Consider the following 22547-nt stretch of genomic DNA (forward strand, 5'->3'; position numbering starts at 1 on the left):
AACAAACAAGTGAAACACTGTAATTAACTTCTTGTGTGAGAAAAGGAATTTGTGTTATTCTCTAAGATGTTTGGGGAAAAAATGCAGGGGGCTCTGAAAGCAAGCCCAGTGCCAGCCCAAGAGGAAGAGGAAGATGCTCGCTTAGTCATCAAGCCCAGAACTGACCGAACAGCACAAGCTTGAAGATAAGACCAGGCAACGGAATGGAAATGACGTGCAGCACAAGGCCAGGCTTCTGCTTTGCTGCTTAACCTTGGTTCACCTTTTGAGCCACCACAAGGGCAACTATGCAAATAACACTTGACCAGCAAAGAAAAGGCAGCGTGATAAACAACTCACCGTCCGGCCTGGAAGTCCCGGCTCTCCAGCATCGCCCTTCATGCCCTGGCGACCCTGGAGCAAGCAGCAGGAAAACAGGTCTCAGGTGTTTTACAGAAATTAAGTGAAAAGGAAAGACGTGAGCCATTCCTGAAATCTCTGTCACTTCATAAATCCAGTGAAGCATATTTGTCAAGGGAGGTGAATAAATTATTTGGGGGACTGATGTTCACTTTTTAAACTACAAATGCTGTTATAATTTCCACTGATCATGTTATGGGATAATTTTATATAATCATGGGAGAATATGACTCCTTTGAAAGAACCTAATTTAACAGGGATTTTCTTAGAAATAAAAGTTGAAGGGAAAACTGTTTTTTATTTAATATATTTAATTTGGTGCTAATTTTAATAGATATTCAATGAAACATTGTAACATAATTTTGGTCTTTATAACTACATGCTAGAAGACACTTGTTACACAGGCAAATCTGAATTAATTAAAGCTGATAAACTTCATTTAGTAGTAATAAGAAGAAAAGGTAAAAGCCCCTAAAACTCCCTTTTGGACATAAGAAGCTAAAAGTAGATGCATTCAACCCTTTTGAATGAAAAAGTCCTAGCCCTTCAAATGTTTTATTGCTAGTGATATCTGATACAGATTGTTTTTCCTCTAAATGCCAAAAGAATGTATGTGTCTTCTATTATGCCATCTTTAAAAAGGAGCTTAGAACTAAACTTAAAACTATGAAATTATCTGTATTCTTATTCATTTACTGTATGTTTTAAAGTATAGAAAAAAGTAGTTAAATAAAATATGAGCCTTTAAAGATAAAACACCTCTTTATAAGTTCAGATTAGCATTTGGAACAAAAGGTAAACATTTTATTATAAATTTTTATAGAAGTAATGATGTAGATAAATAATGCAAGCTTGACTTGAAGTCATAAACATTAGAAAAGGACCCCGGGGCTGCCACAGACTCAAAGCTTTCAGGATGTTGAAGGATATTTGCATTACTTAGTAAAAAAAATTTTTAAAGGTCAAATAATTAGCAACAATTTTTCCTACAGTTACATATTATTACATACAGTATTTACATATCTGAAATTACAGTCATAGGAAGTCATCTCAATGACTAAAATTTGTTGAGTTCTCTGTGAAAACATTTGAGTTTGGCGAAATAGAATAAAAAAATGTTCCAGTTAAACAACGTTAATCCACCATCCTCATTTCATACAGAAAGCTTTGTGCTTACTTGTTCTCCTGGAATAGAGAGGCCGTTGGGTCCCTGGGGGCCTGGCGGACCCTGGGGACCGGGAGGACCTGTATCTCCACGAGGACCAGGGGGGCCCTAAATACACGGGAGAGAAACAAGCACAAAGTCATGGAATGCCCTTCCAGTGCCTGTCTTCATAACTCTAAGACATCAATCATATAATCTTTGCAAACATTTTACAAATCTATCCATCTATAAAAACTTTTAATGCCATTCCTTTCTTCCCTTTGCTACTCATTAAAAGAACAACTGGAAAGTACAATAAATTCACAAGAGCACTTATATTTCCAAAATTCCTATTAAAAGTAGGTTTCTAAAAGAAGTAAAATACATTGAATATAATATATTCATATATTTATAGTCCCAGATTCATTCAGAGATCAAAGCTCAAAATTCACTGGATTTGGGCTTCCCTGGTGGCGCAGTGGTTGAGAGTCCGCCTGCCGATGCAGGGGACACGGGTTCGTGCCCGGGTCGGGGAAGATCCCACATGCCGCGGAGCGGCTGGGCCCGTGAGCCACAGCCGCTGAGCCTGTGCGTCCGGAGCTGTGCTCCGCAACGGGAGAGGCCACAACAGTGAGAGGCCCAAGTACCGCAAAAAAAAAAAAAAAAAAAAATTCACTGGATTTGATTTCTTTTAAGCTCGTCCTGATTTCTCTTAGACTTGGGCTTATTTCCGGGACTGACGTTATGTATAAGTCAAGCAAGGAAAGAGCAGATACGTTCACTCTATGCTAGAGCTTCTTTGCAGTGTGTCTAGGTGGAAAAGGCACAAACTTGGAGTCAGACAGACCTGGGTCAGCCCCCCAGCCTCACTTTCCTAACTGGGTTAGCTTATCATTAGTGATAGTATGACAAAAACTACACATCATCTTCATAATATATTCCCCTAAGAAGCTTCAGTTGTCTTATGGAGACCAGTACGGAACCGGTAGAAGGGGCTGGTGACCTGCCATGAACACACATGTGGCTGCTCAGCTATTTCTCTGAGACAGGTGAACCGTCCCCAGCAGGACTCTGCTCCCTGTGGGGTCTTGCAACTGATGGCCAGGTCACCCCCTCTGCTTCCCCATGAGACAGCAGAGCCCTTAGGTGCTTCTGCAGATTTCCCATGTGCGATTCCTACATCAGTGAGATGCCTGGTACATTCTTTATCTGGCTAGCCTAATCCATCATTTTGACACCCAGAGACAAGACAGAGATAATTATATTGCCTAAGGCACACGAAACTTGAATCAACTTGCTCAAGTTGTAGAAATTTGAATAACCAGACTTTAACATACAGGTGAAAATAAAAATGCACTCTAAAATATACTTACAATTGCCCCACTGATACCTCTTTCACCTCTGGGACCTTTAGCACCAGGTCCTCCCTAAAATACATAGTAAGAGTACATTTTAGAGCGAACACAGGAAAGTAGGAAGAAGTTGATACATAAAAATTGCTTCGAGAAGCTGTGCATTCTCCAGACAATACAGTTATTTACAAAATATGGAAGTAAATACCTTATATCCTACAAATGTGTGGGGAAAGAGAATTTCGAAACTTTGTACATTCTAAGGATCTCATTTTTACATTCTGAACTTCTCTTAATTGTTAGCAAATTTTGAAGTTTATTTGAAAATTTGAGGTTTACTGGGAGAAAAACAAGCATTACTTAAATACTATAGTTAAGTATTTTTAAGGAGAAAAATCTGTTTTGGAATTATATGAATGCATTCTTCAGGGAAAATAATATGCAAAAAGAAGAATCTCTCAAAATCTTAGTAACAGGAATTCAGAGACCACTGAACAAAGACGAAATAAACATGATAGTGATATCCAACAGTGTTATCATACAATTAGAGGAAAAAAAATCCCTACTTCTCAAGAACATCTGAGTCACATCCAGCATATAATTTTATGATTACAAATATAAATCAGGTAAGTCACTGTTAATTGCAAATAGTCTTACGTTGAATCTTGCTTTGCTCTTTAATATCTTTATTTTATGTTTTACTTTAGGAAAACTCACATCACAAAAATATGTTTACAGAATCATCAGGACCACTAGTAATTCCAGAGACATTTTGATTCCGTATATGTGGAGCTAGTTTGTAATTAACTTAAAATCAATTTACATTATTTGCTATGACCCATGTATAGTAAACTCTGGTGTTCTGAGGCTCTCTGAACTGTTCGTATGTTAATTAACCATTTTCTTAAAAGAGTTCAATAGAGCTTCAAGGTATCACTTCCATTCTGAAAAACCAGCCCAGGTCAGATGTTAGATTGACTAAATCGGGCAGTCCACATTGACTTAATGAGACACATGAGTGTACTCTTCAGTGTTTTGCATTGCGTTTTCTTGGTCTCCCCTCCACCCGTGAATAGACCTGGCCAGTCTTCCCACTCAAGATATTCCTAACACCAACACTTTCACCCAGAGTTTATGATATCATCACATATGTATATTATCCTCTATGTTATTCTCTGATATGTTTGCTAATAACATACACATATGCTAGGTTCTAAACAAGTTGTTGTTGGGCCAGCCTCTCAACCATGGCTCCATAACATACGTACGAGAAGCGTCAGGAAACAAAGGAACTTTCAAAATCAAGTGATTACAGAGAGAAAGCCAAATTCATATCTTTAAGAGAAAAGCTCTTGAATGCTAGCCGATATCATTCATTCTTGTGTGGCTAGAGAAATGTGTTCAAATGTGTTCAAATTTTCTTCTTGATTTACTCCACTTCAGATCTCAAAACATGCTACAAAAATGGTGTGCAATGCAGCTTGTTCTGTCCTAGAACACACCAGTGGCTGGGAGCTTCTTATGCATGACATACCGGCCAGAGGGTGATCATGCCCTAGATTTACCAGGAAAAACTAGAGGAACTATTTGTTTCCTTACCGCAGGGCCTGGTGGTCCTGGAGGTCCAACGCTGTCCTGCGTACACGTGCAAGCATTTGGAAGACTGGGGCATTTTGCTTCATCTCTCTGAAATTTTGAAAAGAATATTTATCTATGAATTGATGGTAAAAACAGCTTCCCATCCCCCATGCCCACTAATCTTATATACACAAGGGAATCTATTTCCCAACTTGAAGAAATAATTTTTAGCTATGATTACAAACAGTCTTATGTTGAATCTTGCTTTGCTCCTAATGTCTTTATTTTATGTTTTGCTTTAGGAAACCTCACACAACAAAAATATGTTTACAAAAATATCATCAAGACCATTGGTTATTTAATCCAATTTTCTCTAGTCTGGTGTTAGAGAAAGGCTGAGTATCTCAGATATGGAGGCCCATTTCCTTCAGAACAAAATCTAAAATCCTTTCCAGGCCTACAGGGGCTTACACGTGCTGCCAAGCAGCAGCACACCACCTTGCCCCTCCCACTGCCCTTCACTCTGCCCCAGCGCTCCCTCATCCACTTCACGCTTCTCAGATGTTTAGGGCACCTTGCCACCTTAGGGCCTTTGCACTTACAGTCCCCTCTGGCTGGAAGTCTCTCTCTCCGTTATCCACATTGTTTGTCCTCTCACTTCACTCAGGTCTCTGCTTAAATCTCCAAGGGGAGATTTAAGCAGAGCTGACGGCTGAGGGTACTCACCTGGCTACCTCTCCCTGTACCCTGGTGTGTTTACACGCAAGGACTTTTCACTCTATAACGTACTGTATACCTACTTGTTCATTCCTCCTCTCCCCCTGCCTTTCACTAGAATATTCCCTTTCACTGCTGTAACCCCGGCACATAGGATAGTGCCTGGCTTACAACAGGGGCTCAGTAAGTATCTGTTGAATAAATAACGCATACTCATCCCGTGGGTACGTGCAGCTCACTGTTCGCCTAAAGCTTCAAATCCATCATCAGCATTCACCTTTGTAATGATTACAACATACACAGATACTATGGGTAAAAGCCATCATCTTGAAAAGAAATATGGTTATTTCTACTTAGATATCCAGAGAGGTGATGGCTTATCCTGTAAAATGCTGGTATTTTACAAGCAACAGGAAGGACTCTGCAATAAGTGGGTTTATCAAACACACTGATTAAGCTGGACTTTTCTGACTATGCATAACCACCTTGGCTGGCAGGGAGGATTTCCAGATGTGGTTCTCTACATTCTTGACTTTCGAGGGAGGGGTCCCCAGCCTGAGCTGTGGTCGCTGATGAGCACGCACACCTTGCGTGTCCCTGGCTCCATCCTGGAGAGGCCGCTGCAGAGGGCTACTTGCTCTCGCAAGCCATCCACGCCCACATCCCTTATTCCTCAGGGACTATTAACACCGCCACAGAATTCCATTCTGTTTTACTTACCCTGGAAGGAATATCACAGCATCTGTCTCTACTGGTCCACACTGGACTGCAGACAATATCAAAATTCTGGATTTGGAACTGCAAACAACCAACAGCAACATGAGCTAAAGATGCGTGAAAACATTTCATATTAACGTTTCCACCTTTTAACCTCCGCCAACTTCTCACAGAGACTCTCTTGAGGGAACAGGCAATGAAAGCAATGTGATCCTTACTTCCTAAGAACAGGAAAACCTATGCCTGAGAGAAAGCGATAGTAAAGCAAAATGCATACGTGATATTCCCACGTCTGATCCACTTCCTTGGCTAAAATGAAACGTTTGATTGAGTTTTGGGTTTTTTTAAGACAACATTAATTTCTTTATTTACTTAAAAATTAAGAATGTATTTAATTCTGAATTTGAAGACTACACACATTTAAATCAACTTTTAAAAGTCCACCCTTGCAGAAAAGTAACATTAAAAAAAATATTCCTCACTTATTCTAAAATTGATGCCCTTCTTTTCATAAATTCTTACCTAGGGGCTACCTGATAATTTTATGATTACTCTCAGCTTAATTACTTCAATATAATATATATTTTCTATCTTTCTACATTTAAAAGAATAGAGCTCTTTTGATAGAGATTGTTTAGCTGCAGCCATTCTTTTATAAGCCTAATGTAATTGTTCTATTTAAATATCAAATCCAATATTCGATAAATGATTTTAATCACAATTATATTAAATTTGCACTCTTCCATTCTACATTGTGGAATAAAAATTCCACTTTTGAATCAAGAAGAAGAAAATCCTGTCCGTGGAAGAAAGCTGCATTCAGTAAATGCAATTTTAAAAATAACAGAAGCCAAGGCTGTTAGTCTTGCTTTTAGAACAATGTTATTATTGGTCAACATTTAATGTGAACTTAATTAGCCTGGTACAGTGAAAACCTTAGGTTTAAAATTTTACTACTAAATAGCGTTGTAAAAGGGTTGGCAAGCCCCCGCCTCCAACTTGAGCCAGTGACACTTGTGAGTGAGGGGTGGCTGACCGACTACACTCATCTTCCTTCTGAGGCGGCTGTGACCCCCCAGTGAGGGGACAGCAAGTCTGTGACGGTCACAGCCAGTGCCCACAAATGCGTAGTGTCCTGAGTGCACACATTTTTATTAACAGTTACTACCTTTGAAGAACAAAAAATGAATTGGTTTAGATTTCACTGATTATCCTGGCAACTATTTGTGCTGTACCCTCCAGTTTGATTCAGTTTCAAGTCGGCTACATGATGTTCTCTGGTGCCTTGACAACTTAATTTGTTTCTAGCAGTAAAGCACATTATCATGTTTTGCCGGTAGCATATTTTCTCAGTGTAACTTTTCCAGCGTTTCAATCTAACCAAGAAATAAAACAATTTAAAACTCACTGAGGAAAAAAACTTCACTGATTACTTTTAAAAATGTCATTTCAATCTTAATACAAGATACCAAGAAAAATAAAAATGTGTTACTTACTGTGGCTGATTTCCTCTCCCCTTTAAGTAGTTTTCCAAGAATTTCATAACCATCAGTTGTGATATTTCCAGCTTCCCTGATGTCCTTCTCTATAATTTCATAGCAGTCAATGTAAATCTTAACACTTTTTGAGGTCACTACGATATGAACCTAAAAAGATCATTTGTTTCCATTACAAAATTTCTACCCAGAACAATCTGGCTCCTACATATTTCAGATCACAGTTTTAAAAAAATGTGTTCTTAAAGCTATTCTCATCCCAAATCAAGAGGCTTGGACTAAAAATCCAAGCACCAGGTTTCCGTGTCAATGTCATTTATTAACAGCATCAAATTAAATGAACCACTTAACCTTTCTGGGTCTCAGTTTCCTTCAGCTATTATACACTTGCATAATTTCTTATTTTCCCCACTCTGTACTCTTCCTGAGATGGCCAGAGATATTGTAGTAGATGAGATGCTTCTGTAAACTATAAAGAGCTATTCAGAAAAGAAGCAAACTCAACAGATGTAGAGAACAAACTAGTGGTTACCAGTGGGGAGAGGCAAGCGGAGGGGCAGGATAGGAGTACAGCAAAATAGGGGTAGGGGACTAAGGGGTATAAACTATTATGTATAAAATAAGCTACAAGGATATATTGTACAACACAGGGAACAGAGCCAATATTTTATAGTAAGTATTTAAGAATAAATTACCAAAAAATGAGCTATTCAAATACAAGTTAATAAATCATTAATATATTATTATACTCAGGACAAAGGAGCCTCGAATGTCTTCCACTGATTTTGCTAAATTCCATTTTTAATTTGTTAGTCCCTAATCCCTGCCAAAAAGATCTTACACACCATGTAGATACCTAACATAGGAAAGAGCTAGCACGTGTCTTTTATAGAGATTCAGCTCTGGAAATCAATAGATTCAAGATTCAATTTCCTTATAAGAAAATAATCTTATTGATTTATTTTTTTATCTGATATTGAAGACACTCAGAATCTCAAAACATCTATTAGTACAGATAATTAAGAAAACATCTGTATTTCAGTCACGCAAAGAATGGCTGCGGGTAATCTTTGACTTTATAGTTATACTCATAGTTTCCACTTATCACAGCCCAAATACTCAAGTAAGCCCATGATGATTACTTTGAAAAGTTTGGCTCCAGGTTAAGGAACAGAAATTCCCTTAAATGCTTTGAGTAAATAAGCATAAGGACAGTCTCTAGAGATTTTTTTAAGCAGTAAATATTGTTTTCCACATAGAATCACCACCACAACACTAATTTAGTGCATCTATAAGTGGTAAGTATGAATTATATATTGCTTTTATATAAAAGTGATATATGGCTTACTAAAAATAATTTTAAATACCCCTAGGGCAATCATCTAATACTGAATTCAAGAACACCATACAAACATTCCCAAGATATTTATTATCTAATAAGAACTAAAACTTATTTGTTGGCTCTTATATGAACAATCTCAGAAGCAAACATTCACAAACTATTTGAAAAATCACAGTATCCAGAAAAATTATTTCAAAATCAAAACTTTCAATTTTTGAAACAAAGTTATTCCAAATACACTTGTCATTCAATGCTAACCAGAAAGAAACACATGCTAAAAATATATTTTGCTACAATCTCTTCAGTGTGTTTCACTGCATTTTAAAGACAAGCATAATTACAGTTCAGAGAGGCTTTTATCTGGAGACCATTGTCCCAAGTATTTAGGGGCTCTTTCCCAACTGGGAAGGATTGTTGGTCACAGACCAGTAGAAAGAAATACGAACACTCTTGTCAACTCATCACCCTTCCCAAGGTCTGCCATTCCCTAAAGCCTTATTTTTCATCTATTCCTCCTCTTTGTCGCATTACAAATTTCTCTCTTGAATCTATGTCAGCTGTTACAATTGTCCCAAGTATTGAGGGACTCTTTCCCAACTGGGAAGCATTGTTGGTCACAGACCAGTAGAGAGAAATAGGAACACCCTTGTAAACTCATCACCCTTCCCAAGGTCTCCCATTCCCTAAAACCTTATTTGTCATCTATTCCACTTCTTTGTCTCATTAGAAATCTCTCTCTTGAATCTATGTCATCTGTTACAACAGGATGGAGACATAGAAAACGCTTCAAGAGAATTCTCCAGAAGCAGTAGTTGTCTGCCATTCCTTACTTAAGCTATCCCCATCTCTCCCAAGAGCCGCCTGTATGTTATTCTCACTAATTTGCTGCTATCAGAGAACTACTTGTTCTTATCTCAAGGACTGAAGAACTTCAGTTCCCGAATTACATGGAAAATGAGAGAAGAGTGTTCGAATCCTTGGATCAGTGGAATGAAAGTAGCCAATAGTGATCACACTTGGTACTTGAATAGATAGAATAAATGAGAGTAGGTTAGAAGAACGGTGTGGGGGAATGAAGGAGGGAAAACAGCATAATGAAAATGTAGGGGAGGAACTAAAAACAAAGAAAGACATTATGAAAAAAGAAGGTAGAGAATTTGAGGAGAAAAGAACGCTTGTGAGAACAGGAAAGAAGAGGCATTGTGTAAAACCTAAGAATACAAATACCTCTCTCTATAAAGCCAAATTAAGAAGGGAATGTCAAAAAATAATTATCTTGATTTGCAATAATTAATGACTGTCACTCTTGACCTCTTCAAAATACTGCCTTATTTTGCTCAGTAAAATGAAGCATTCAATGAAAGTTGGAAATTAATAATAGTTATATTATTAATAATAGTTCCTAAATGGTTATCAGTTGGTTAATAGAGGGCTGAATTTCTAATATCTTCAGTGGGTATGGAAGAAAAGTAAAATAGTCTTTTTGGGCAAGTTATTCAAGTGTAAGTTTAATAGGTGTATCAATGAGCCAAAAAAAAGTTCATAAGAACTTTGCCAGATTCAACATCTATTATCAGACAAGGAGAAGTTGAAGCCAGTAATATTTGTCTAGAATCTGCTTTCCCAATGAGGCATTTATTTTGCTGCACTTTACCAGGAAAGTCTGTAAACTGTTAAGCAAATATGCCTTTATTCTCAGAGATCTCTGCTTTTCCATCATTGTTTTTTGCTTCTCACTGATGTGCATGCTGAGGCCTCTCCAAGCCCCATGAAGAGAGTCCCTTGTCATCCTCACCAAGAATCTGATTCATGAATAAGAAAAACATTCTGGAAAGAAGCCAAGATTCTCAGGAAGAGAATCAGCAAGAAATTCAGCTAAATCTACCCAAGTACAGGGTAGTTCTTCAATTTTCACTTGAGAATCACATTGAACTAGAAATATTTGTCTTCTGTGTATGGGGACTTTCTGAGCGCTACACTGGGGAAATTTTAGACCACTTGCACGACAAGTAGTCTTCCTCCTGTTAACTTGATCCAGTGGATGAAGAAATTCCATTAAAAAGTCCACTCCTGGGCTTCCCTGGTGGCGCAGTGGTTGAGAGTCCGCCTGCCGATGCAGGGGACATGGGTTTGTGCCCGGGTCTGGGAAGATCCCGCATGCCGAGGAGCGGCTGGGCCAGTGAGCCTTGGCCGCTGAGCCTGCGCGTCCGGAGCCTGTGCTCCGCAACGGGAGAGGCCACAGCAGTGAGAGGCCCGCGTACCGCAAAAAAAAAAAAAAAAATCCACTCCTAACCTAGACGGTGCTTTTCATTTCTGATGCTGCCAACTTCAGCACTCTTATCTGTAAGTTAATTTTCCTGACAGCAAGTTTCTATTTATCCTCGATGTTGAGATTTAAAAAATTAAGATCATCAAGAATAGATAATCCCCTAAGAATTTATCTTAGAACTTTTAATAAGATTTTTTTAGAGAAGTTGTAAATGTGTTCATGCAGAAGTTAATTTAGTAAACAGTTATCTTAATTATTTTGATAGTTAATGATAACTTTTGGACTGACATGTTTGTAACTTTTCAATAAACAAGCAGGCAGAAGCAGCTTACTATTCTCTATAAAAGAATAAATAATTTGATCAATTAAATACAATCCACAAAAATTAAGCTTTTGAAACAAAATGACATAAAGGTTCAAAATAAAATGGTAGGTAGAAAACTGGGCATACAATATTGTATATACTACACGACTCATATTCTGAAAAGACATTAGCATTGAAAATACATTGAAATGTTAATAGTAGTTATCTCATGGTTAGTAGAATTATCGTTTTAAATTTCCTTCTCTGAATTAATCAAATTCTTTGAAATAAGGTATTGTTTTTAAAAGACATGGCTATGTTTCCACCAGTTTCACATGACATTTTAATAAATAATAAAGTAAATTAGTTTAAGTTTTAAGTCATATACTTTTTTCTACAAATAACTTTTTTCTATAAATATTTATTTTTCTATAATCTTACGTTTTTACCTTATGAAAACTTCCATAGAATAATGTCTTCACTTCATCTGTGTCAAATGTAATAGTTTGTACCTCACCCCTTGTATCCTTGTTAAAGAATGATAATGTCTTGCTAGAAGCTGCAATCAACACATAATTGTTATTAAATCAAATGCATGGACACTCTATATTGAAAGTATTAACAAATAATTCTTGTTGGAGAATTCTCTAAAAAAATTAATAATTTCAGTTAAGATAAAATGTAATTCAAATATTTACTGATATATTTTTAAAACTTTAAACATAAAAGCATAATCAAGTAAATATATATATATATATATATATATATATCCAGAAGGTTCTTAAAGAAAGAGAAAAGGAAAAACATAATAAAAAATATGCATGCATGTGCCTTAAAATAAGATAAATTATAATCCTTACGATCTGCAATCACCCCAACTTGTGGTTTGTAGTCTCTGTCTGTGATCTGCCAAATTGCGAAAGGGTCGTTCGGAGTTTCTGGGAGAAGTCTGAATAGTAATATAATCGTATATGAAGTGGGGAGGCCATTGGGATGTAGATCTCTGTTGGATGAAACAAAATTAATTAATTAATAAGGATTTCTCACCAGAAATAGAGGATATTTTAAATCTTTGGGCTAGAATCTCATCATGAGTAGTATTAGAAGCCATTTATAATAATCTGGCTACATATTAGAAGGGGAAAAATTTAAGAATGACCTCAAAATAGCAAACACTAAAGACCCATTATGTAAGCAGTAATAGATGATTTATAATCGGATAAAGTCACAAAAGTCTGGGAAATTGCCAAATGGTCTTTCATCCTACTATTAATAAATCATTTTTTCTAAGCACATAGATAATTATAAAACTATATAATGATTTAAGGGTGATAAAACTTGTGCTTAAGGATGTAATTTAAAGAAAGTAAATCTTACTAAATATATTTAATTTCCAACATCAGGGACACAAGATCATAAGCAAGATGGCTTAAGGCTTTAATTGCGCCCTCCCTGTATCTAATAGTTTTTACACTTCCCTAGTCCTCCCTTAAAATCAAGTAAATCAAATAATCTCCAGAAGGTCACATGTTCCCCGAAACAAAACCAATAATAGATTTTACGGCCACGTACATTGTGATTCAATTAAAAGTCTCTGAGGCTGTTAGACGTAAAATGTGGCCCCATGTGTCCTTCTAGAGTTGAGTCAGTCATTGTTCTGGGGGAATCTCTGAAGCAGAATTAATGGTTTTCCGCCTGAGACCATTTAATAGCACTATCTTCCTGAAGGTAGGAAAAGGGGCTTAATAATCAGCTCTTGGAATGGACTAGAGGACACGGGGAGGGGGAAGGGTAAGCTGGGACAAAGTGAGAGAGTGGCATGGACATATATACACTACCAAATGTAGAATAGATAGCTAGTGGGAAGCAGCCGCATAGCACAGGGAGATCAGCTTGGTGCTTTGTGACCACCTAGAGGGGTGGGATAGGGAGCGTGGGAGGGAGACGCAAGAGGGAGGGGATATGGGGATATATGCATAAGTATAGCTGATTCACTTTGTTATACAGCAGAAACTAACACACCATTGTAAAGCAATTATACTCCAATAAAGATGTTTTAAAAAAAAATCAGCTCTTGGAAGAAGAGAAGCAACTCCTCCATGGATTTTGACAGAGGGCACAGACTGTCTCTTGAGGTTTCGTGCCCTAGTACCACACTGCCAGTACTTCTGGAATATAACGCTGCCCTACTTTTTTTTTTTTTTAATTTTTATTGGAGTATAGTCGATTTACAATGTTGTGCTACTTTCTGCTGTACAGCAAGCTGAATCAGTTATACATATACATATCCACTCTTTTTTAGATTCTTTTCCCATATGTATAGCACAGGGAACTCTACTCAATACTCTGTAATGCCCTACTTCTTAAAGCATATGTTCTGGGCAAGCTGACACGATGCCTTTTGTATGTCCATAAACTGACCATCTTCATAATATTCCACATTAAAAATAATTTCTCCATATTAATTCATTTCTCACCTATCCCATTTTTCTCCTTTTTTAGTTTAATGAGTGATTAGCAAATTAGGAAAAAAATTATTTAATTGTATGTATGCCTCTTTCAACCACAAGTTCTGAATCTTAAGAGGACAGTGGTCTGTCATAAGTTAAAATGTAGGAATCACATCTTGAGGTGACAGAGTTACATGCTGGGTACTTAGGTTCATTGATAAACCTAAAACTGCGAACCAGTGTGGTTAACCATAAAAGAGTTAGGAACTCACAGTGTGGTCACACTACAACAATACAATCTGTGCTTCCTTAAAAGAAATGAGCTTTGGTTTTACTCTGAATTTTCCATCAGCTTTCTCAGAGCATTTCAAATTTCAGGCATCATTGTCTGACCCTGTCCTAAGTTTTGGAAAACTTTATTTCTTCTTGTTCTTTTCCCTCCATAAGATGCCAAACACATACTTTTTGACATTCAAGTGTTTTCCTTCTAATAAATAAAAAGTACATATTTTGGTTATTGGGCCCAGGTACAAACTTTCATCAAGTAAAATAACCAACATCTAGAGCTACCCAACAGATTGCCAGAGCACCAGCCAATAAAAACTAACTGTTGGGCTTCCCTGGTGGCGCAGTGGTTGAGAGTCCGCCTGCCGATGCAGGGGACATGGGTTCGTGCCCCGGTCCGGGAAGATCCCACATGCCGTGGAGCGGCTGGGCCCGTGAGCCATGGCCACTGAGCCTGCGCATCCGGAGCCTGTGCTCCGCAACGGGAGATGCCGCAACAGTGAGAGGCCCGCGTACCGCAAAAAAAAAACAAAAAAAACCCCACCCATCTAACCAGCATTCAGATTAAGAAATAGGACATAACCTGTCGTAGTAGCCTAGTAGCTTCCTATGTACCCTTGTCCAGTTTCCCCCATTCCCTGCAAAGGGTATCTATACTATCCTAACTTCTAACACCATAGGTTAGTTTGCCTGATTTTGAACTCTATATAGTAGGAACCATGGAATATACTATTTTGTGTTTAGCTTCTTTTGCTCAGCCTTTTAAAAAAGAGATCTGTCAAGGGCTTCCCTGGTGGCTCAGTGGTTGAGAGTCTGCCTGCTGATGCAGGGGACACGGGTTCGTGCCACAGTCAGGAAAGGTCCCACATGCCGCGGAGCGGCTGGGCCCGTGAGCCATGGCCGCTGAGCCTGCGCGTCCGGAGCCTGTGCTCCGCGACAGGAGAGGCCACAGCAGTGTGAGGCCCATGTACCGCAAAAAAAAATAAAATAAAATAATAAAAAAAAAAAAAAACTAACTGCTGCCTGTCAGATCACAGATCATGGACAAGCAAGGCCACTGCAGTCTTTCATCTTGTGGAGTCGGAAACACTGGGGAGAATTCCTCTTCTCATTCTGCGTTGACTCCATGCAGTCCCTCTGCACCAAGGGAGAAATGTTCAAAAGAAGAAGTTGCCTCCCTGTTTAAACGACCTCTCGTAGAAGCATAACTATAATCCTAGGCTTAAATTCAAAAGGATCAGTAATCCATCATATGGCAGACACAGGATGAGATTCTTGGGTCTCAGAGTAGCAAGCTTGAGTCGTAGTCTCCCGTGTGACCCAATGGAACACAGTTAACCCAACTGTACTTAAGGAAACTAAACCAGGTCATCCATAGGACTCAATTCTAAAATACCAGGGTTCTAAGACATCAGCAGAGATTCCAAGCCTCAAAAAAGCATCTGGCCCGTGGTCAGAAAGAGAACTCCTGTTGTCACACTCACGCTGTAGGCTGATTCACAAAGGCGTTCTTCAGAAGCCTGTAAGATGAGTAGCTGGCAAAAGACCCTGACTCCAAAGAGACTCCTTGCACAAAAGCAAAATTCTTTTCTGTCAGGTTGTATGCTTCAAGCATCTTAAAACCTTTACATCAGAAAAAAAAAATATATTGAAATGAGGTCATTTTAATTATCTTATTGCTTAAATCCTGAAATAAATTAGCCCGAGTATGAACGCTTACCTGGTGAGGTGTAGCCATCCAAATAAATGAGAGGACAACCTGCAAAGTACAGTGTTCTTTAAGTACGATTCACCGATAAGGTATACAAATATTATACATGCACAGAAAGCACCAGCATACATACATCAAGTAACAAACCTGTTCGTTCATTTACCAAACATATCAATCTAACCTTTTCTAAGTTATTTTGTGTAGACTTTCCACGTGTACGTGAAATTATACTACTGACCAGTGTGACCATGTTTTCTGGACATTCTCCGGTCCAGTTGGAATTTTACAATGTTCTTAAGAATGGTAAGATTGGGGCTTCCCTGGTGGCGTAGTGGTTAAGAATCCGCCTGCCAGTGCGGGGGACACAGGTTCGAGCCCTGGTCCGGGAGGATCCCACATGCCACGGAGCAACTGGGCCCGTGCGCCACAACTGCTGAGCCTGCACTCTGCAGCCTGCGAGCCACAGCTACTGAGCTCGCGTGCTACGACTACTGAAGCCCATGCGCCCTAGAGCCCGTGCTCCACAACAAGAGAATCCACCGCAATGAGAAGCCGCGCACCGCAACGAGGAGTGGCCCCAGCTCGCCGCAACTAGAGAAAGCCTGCGCGCAGCAACAAAGACCCACCGCAGCTAGAAATAAATTAAAAAAAAAAGAAGAATGGTAAGATTGAATTAGAGGGGGGAAATTTATAGGTGTTTTTCAGTAGATTAAAGAACTTTTACTTATGAGGATGATTATAATTTTTGTGACTTTCTGTTTGAATAAAAAAAAAAATCCCACAAGGACTCAGAGACGAAAAATATACAAATCAATTTTCACTGCAAAGTAAAGGAGCTGTTACAGTGGAGGATTCCTGGACTGAATGTCAATATTATGACATAGTATGAGTGTGTTTCGTGTTTGGTAATTGCAATCATTGTTGCTTTTGTCATGGTCATCCATTTACAATGCTTGGTGTCAGTTGATTTATCTCTTGTAAAAATAAAACACAGTGTGTGTGTGAGTTGTGAAAAAAAAAATAGAAATCTAAAAAAAAAAAAAGAACTTTTCTCCCAGGAATCTTCAGATTTGTGCAAGGGCAGGAGGAGTTTGTCGCCACCCAGTCTTCTCTGCCAAGCCATGGAGGCTCACGCTGGCCACCACACCTCACAGTGGCAGGTGTGCAGTGGGCCTCACCCTGGGCCCTGGAGCTGGGGCAGCACAGGGCTGCATCTGGGACCTCGTGGAATGGAAGGGGCGGCTGGTGCTCCCTGCTCACTTGCACTAGTGCGACTCCATTCTGAGCTTTAACGTAAGTTTTACGGTAAACCACTGACGTTTGTTTACTACTGCCGCCTCTAACCCGAGTTCTGAGATCTCAATATAATATTTAATAGGGGAATACATAACACTTAAAAAGCATAGCCCTGCCTGGGATCAGGGGTCTAGACCAGCCACGCAACTGTCTCCATAATCTAAGACCGCAAGAGTCAGAGTTCATGGATGGAGAGGGGGAACAAACCAACTTCAATAATCAGTCTTTTGTCCTTCACTGTATTTCAAGAGTTGAGCTTGAGGTCTCGGTATAACATGAAAAATCTACACCCAAGTAAACAAGTGGGAACCAAGTGAATTTCTACAGTGCACACTCACGCAAGTCAGTTTTCTCGTGGTTCTCCTGAAGCACGGATGTTGACGTAACAAATACCAATTGATTACTAACAGGGAAAAACCTTCATCCCATGGAATGCTTCTATAAATGCATTTCTAAGTTGAAGATTAATTTTCTCAAATGTCACAGACATTGGGATGGTGGGAAAAGGATATATTCAAACACTTTATTTCCATACAAGGAACGTTACATCCTCAAGGCTAAAAATGGACCTCTGACAAGCACACAGTTAGCATGATCTCAATAGGAACAGTGATTCATCAGGTTCTCAAGTGGTTTCCCAGGATCTATTTACACGCAGACTTGATCTCATATAGGATAAGGAATGGTCTACTCCAGTGGTCCCCAACCTTTTTGGTACCAGGGATCGGTTTCGTGAAAGACAATTTTTCCACGGACGGTGGGCGGTGGCGGTTCAGGTGGTGATGTGAGTGATGGGGAGCGGCTGTAAATACAGATGAAGCTTTGCTCACTCACCCGCCGCTCACCTCCTGCTGTGCGGTCCGGTTCCTAACAGGCTGTGGACCAGTACCAGTCCGCGGCCCAGGGGTTGGGGACCCCTGGTCTGCTCAGTAGTTACTTTTTCAAAACAACTGAGACTATGGATCCATGTGGGCCATGACTTACTTGAAGTGGCAGTTTCACAGACAAATGTGATGAGGTTGTCCTCTATCTTCTCAAAAGATTCAAAGTCATCCACAATGAACACGTGCCGCTCGCTTGGTTTGCTGGCTATGTTGGCAAGTTCGTTGTAGTCAACATCAGCCACGCCAACTACAAAGACACTGAACCCTGCAGAGCAGTGTTTATAGAGAGAATTACATATCCTTTTTTCCATCCTTTATGGTTTAAACAATTCAAAATAAAATCTTATCAGAAATGATGCCATATTTTCTCAGCTAATGCAACAAGTTCTTTTAATTGACATAAACTCTCTTTAATGAACATGTACTTTTTCCAGGTCTTCCTATTTTCTGGCTTATAAAATTCAATTAATTGGATTTCCTAAAATAAAGTCTTAACAATTAAAAGATGAACATTTTAATAGCATAATGACTTAATGTGGTACTCATTTCCTTCCACACATCCACAGTCCTAATATACCCATTAATTCTGCAGCTGTCTTAGGCAACATTAACATTTCAAGCTCATGTGCCTCAGAAACCAACAGTGGGCTCATTTTAAACTCTGAATTCCTGAAACTGCTTTACTCAATAAACTCAGGCTCAAAGTCAGCACTTTGACCACTTTCAAAATGGAATCTACAAGTCCCACTGGCAATAAACTTTCACTTATTTAGGCTAATACAAATAAACGAAGTTTTCACTCCAAAAGCTTAATTCAACAGTAGAATTAGTTACATAATTAGATATAAATAAGGTAACTTGAGAGGCAAACATTCATAACCCCAAAGTTAAATCACAAAGGAGCCTAAAATATACAGGAATCTGCTCAAAGTGCATAATGTAACAGCAACAACTTATAAAAAGATCAGTGCATAGAACAACCTCTGTTGTAAGAAGACAGTACGACTCAGCACTAATCATGACTCATACTTTTAGCCAAAGACCCATGTATGTGCAGATGACAAATTCCATGTAACGAAGCACTTTACGATTGACACCACAATAAATCATGCATAGCATAGAATTCTCTCTAAAATATGTCCACCTTGGACGCTGCCTGAAGGATTGGGGGTGTTCATGCAACTATAAAGACTTAGTTTCATCTCTAATCATCCTGGATAACTAATCCAAAGGGCAGTGTAACAAGGAGGCTTTCAGCATGTTTGATTGACAAGATCTACACCAGCAATATCTCCCTGAGGTCTCTCTGCTCCTTTGCAGTGAACCTTCCAGCAATCTGTTTGGGGTCTGCATCTGCCAGGACGTGCTAAACCTATGTCTCTCCTTGCATAGGACTGAACCAGCATCAAGACTTATTTATGCTATGGCAGGAAGCCTGCTCAAGGATCATCTCATTACTGCTGTTGTGTAGGCTTCCAGCCACTATGGGGGACTGACCCTGAGGCACGTCTTATACAAAGAATACACCATGTCATTTCTGAGCAATTATCAAACCATTCCATGATGAAATGTAAACTAACATTAGAAGGGTAGGAATACAGAGTAAAACTGAAACTAAAGTAAAATCAGTAATTTTGGTCTTTTGCAATCATTCCTGGACGTTTGAAACTGTGAAAATAATGAGTGCAATCACTAGGCATCAAACTTATGTTTGTGCAATGTGGAAAACAAACTTACGGTTACCAGGGGGTAAGGAGGTGGGGGACAAACTGGGAGATTGGGATTGACATATACACGCTACTATATATAAAACAGATAACTAATAAGAACCTGCTGTATAGCACAGGGAACTCTACTCAATACTCACTAATGGCCTATATGGGAAAAGAATCTGAAAAAGAATGGATATATGTATACGTATAACTGATTCACTTTGCTGTACACCTGAAACTAACACAACATTGTAAATCAACTATACTCTAATAAAATTTCTTTTTAAAGGTATGCTTGTGCTTACCTGACTGCTGGATGACCAAAGCCGCCTTCTTGACCTCGTCCTGTGACCGACCGTCTGTGACCACGACCAGCACCTTGGGGACATTCTTCCTCATACCACTCTCCCAGGTCAAGACTTTCTCCTTGATAAACGTGAGAGCTTTGCCTATAGAATGTGGCATGGAACATTTTAGTGTCATCTCAGTAAAAACTCTCCAAGTGCCCTTAGCCACGCCCAACTGAGAAGCAATTGAATGTTAGAGTTACACTCTGCCTATCACTCCAAAGGCTTTGGAGAGTAGAGGTCTATGTACGCGCTGATGAGCTGTACCTGTTCTTGTGTTTCCTCCTCTGTACCGGATATTCTGGAGGGCCCCGAGGGCCAGGGCCTTGTCGTTGTACGTGTTCAGCTTAAACTCAGACTTGACCTCATCGCTGTACTGCACAAATGAGACCTGAAAGGAAAGGTGGTTTGGTGGTGAGGGTAAGTCACCTCTTTTAATATTTCAATTGTCAAGTGATTCTTCTAGCTGCATAATGGGAAAAAGAAGTGTATTAGACCTGACGGAATACGGTATGCTCTTTATAGCTAATATTATAACACTGACTACGGTTGTCTCACTAAATTCTCTGATTTCTGATCTTCAATGAAAGTGTCAGTAATTGATATGAATAACGTACATGCACTGTATTTATTCTCTAGGATGTAAGAAGGGATGGGTAAAGCTGGAGAGCAATGAAATTCCAAGATTAGAAATGAGAACATACCATCTTGAGCTCAAATATTGGCTAAGCAATTGCTTCTCAGACAACTGACCCTTCGCACTGACCACATCTATTCTTCATGGTAATATAAAAATGGCACATGAGTGATAGTAATCAGCACTCATCACAAATTCAGTGACAGTGTGATTTAGTGGAAAGAATAAAAGCTTTATAGTCAGGATTCAATGGGCTCAAATCCTAGCGCTGCCAGTTAATAGCTTTGTGACATTGGGTAGGTTCCCAACATCTCTGGGCCTTCGTTTTTATCAGTAAAATGGAGATAATTATACTTACTTCTATGGCCAGTTTAAGGAATGAGAATCATGTATACAAAGTAGCTGGCACATAGAAGTTAATAAAATATGGTAGCTTTTTTTCTTATTTTTTTATCAGAAGTCTTAATTTCTAAAAGGATTTCAAAAAAGGTTTACTTGCTCACACTTTAAATTAAGACTGTAACTAGCCTAACGTTTTACTCTTCTTGGGCTGGAATACCATCTACAGAATTATTTGGGGATTTGAAATTTAACATATTCCACAAAGCATTATTGCATAAAAGAAGACATGATTTGTTTATGAAATTATTTGTGATTTATGTCAAAAATGTCTTATTTTCATAACATCTCTGAGATGTACCTGCCTAAATAAAGAAGAAACTTCACCAAGAGAAATGGGAAGGGAAAGAGAATTCAGAAAAATAATAATACAATACAGTCTCTTGCCTTAAGGAGTCAATGATTTAGACAGAAGAGAATCACACAAATATTGACAATATAAAGAGATACGTGCCATAACAGCAACATAGACAAAACCCTTCAGGAGTCTGAAATGCCTTAAACTATCAAGGAAGCCTCTCCAGAAAGGGTGGAATTGAAGTGGGTCTTCGAGGTTGCAGAATCCAGGTAGTAAGTAACAGAGCCACTGGCCCTGAGTCCAGGGCTATGTTGGGAGTGGAGGAGATTCTCAGCTTTACTGGTGGGTCAGAGCTAAGCGAGGAATTATTCTTTGAGGGGTGTCATGGAAGGATTAATTTTTCTAAGTTCCCACTCTAGTAAAAGCAATAAATTTGGAGTGATTCCAAAGCAAGATAATTAGTAGTTATCATTGTAGGAAAACAAATTAATTTCCCTTTGAGTTAACAATGGCCTTTCTTCTTCTGGTTCAGGTAATATCTGCAATGTCATGATAGAGGGGGCAGTAGGGTTCCACACACCCCCTCCAGTCACTATCCATCACTGAATCTCCTGACTTAACGGGGTACAACAATCACAATGCATTTAACTTCCAGAACATAAAATAACCTTTTAGGAAAGTGTATCATTGTCAAAAGATTTAAGCAGGAAGTTAGATTTAGACTCCCCTAAATTCTGCAACAGGAATATCATCTAGCCAAGAGAATACCTAGAGGAATATTTATTTTTCTATTTATTTGTCATTTGCACCCAAGTCCTTCCCAAAAGTCTATGTGTAAAGAAAAGAGAAAATAACAAAGTCAAGACGGAGTTTATACTGAAAAGTCTTTCTACTTAAAAGTTTGAAGGAAATAGCAAGACATTACAGATGAATAACCTTTGAAACGACACCCACCTGAATTCCAGCGGGACTGATTTCATCAAAGGCTCCCACAGTATTGAAGATGAATTTTACAACTTTGTTAAAATTATCATCCCCGATACTCCAGGAGGCATCAGTCAAGAATACAATATCTGCCTTGGCCCCTTTGCACACTGGGGGAAAAACACAGAGGAAGCCCCAAATCTCATGAATTCTTTCATTTAAGTGAAGTTACACAACTGAGAAACGTAATCTAACACCCTGCTACTCCTCCAAGTGTGGTTCAGCA

At 38.9% G+C, this 22547-nt stretch overlaps 1 protein-coding gene across 1 annotated transcript in view; it reads right to left on the reverse strand.

The window, feature by feature from the left end:
- The window catches only part of COL12A1 (collagen type XII alpha 1 chain), a 118780-nt gene that overhangs the window by 16362 nt on the left and 79871 nt on the right, over positions 1-22547 (reverse strand). Inside the window, exons 43-56 of the mRNA XM_007456595.1 lie at positions 22292-22431; positions 20271-20394; positions 19962-20105; positions 18045-18209; positions 15774-15812; positions 15538-15676; positions 12179-12321; positions 11768-11877; positions 7404-7553; positions 5911-5988; positions 4495-4581; positions 2917-2970; positions 1577-1672; positions 340-393 (exon numbers count right to left, since the gene is read on the reverse strand). Coding sequence (XP_007456657.1) covers positions 340-393; positions 1577-1672; positions 2917-2970; positions 4495-4581; positions 5911-5988; positions 7404-7553; positions 11768-11877; positions 12179-12321; positions 15538-15676; positions 15774-15812; positions 18045-18209; positions 19962-20105; positions 20271-20394; positions 22292-22431 — 1523 coding nt within the window. The remainder of the gene's footprint in view (positions 1-339; positions 394-1576; positions 1673-2916; positions 2971-4494; positions 4582-5910; positions 5989-7403; positions 7554-11767; positions 11878-12178; positions 12322-15537; positions 15677-15773; positions 15813-18044; positions 18210-19961; positions 20106-20270; positions 20395-22291; positions 22432-22547) is intronic.

The sequence above is a fragment of the Lipotes vexillifer genome, unplaced genomic scaffold (genome assembly GCF_000442215.2).
Source record: "Lipotes vexillifer unplaced genomic scaffold, Lipotes_vexillifer_v1.1 scaffold1226, whole genome shotgun sequence".
Taxonomy (NCBI): domain Eukaryota; kingdom Metazoa; phylum Chordata; class Mammalia; order Artiodactyla; family Lipotidae; genus Lipotes; species Lipotes vexillifer.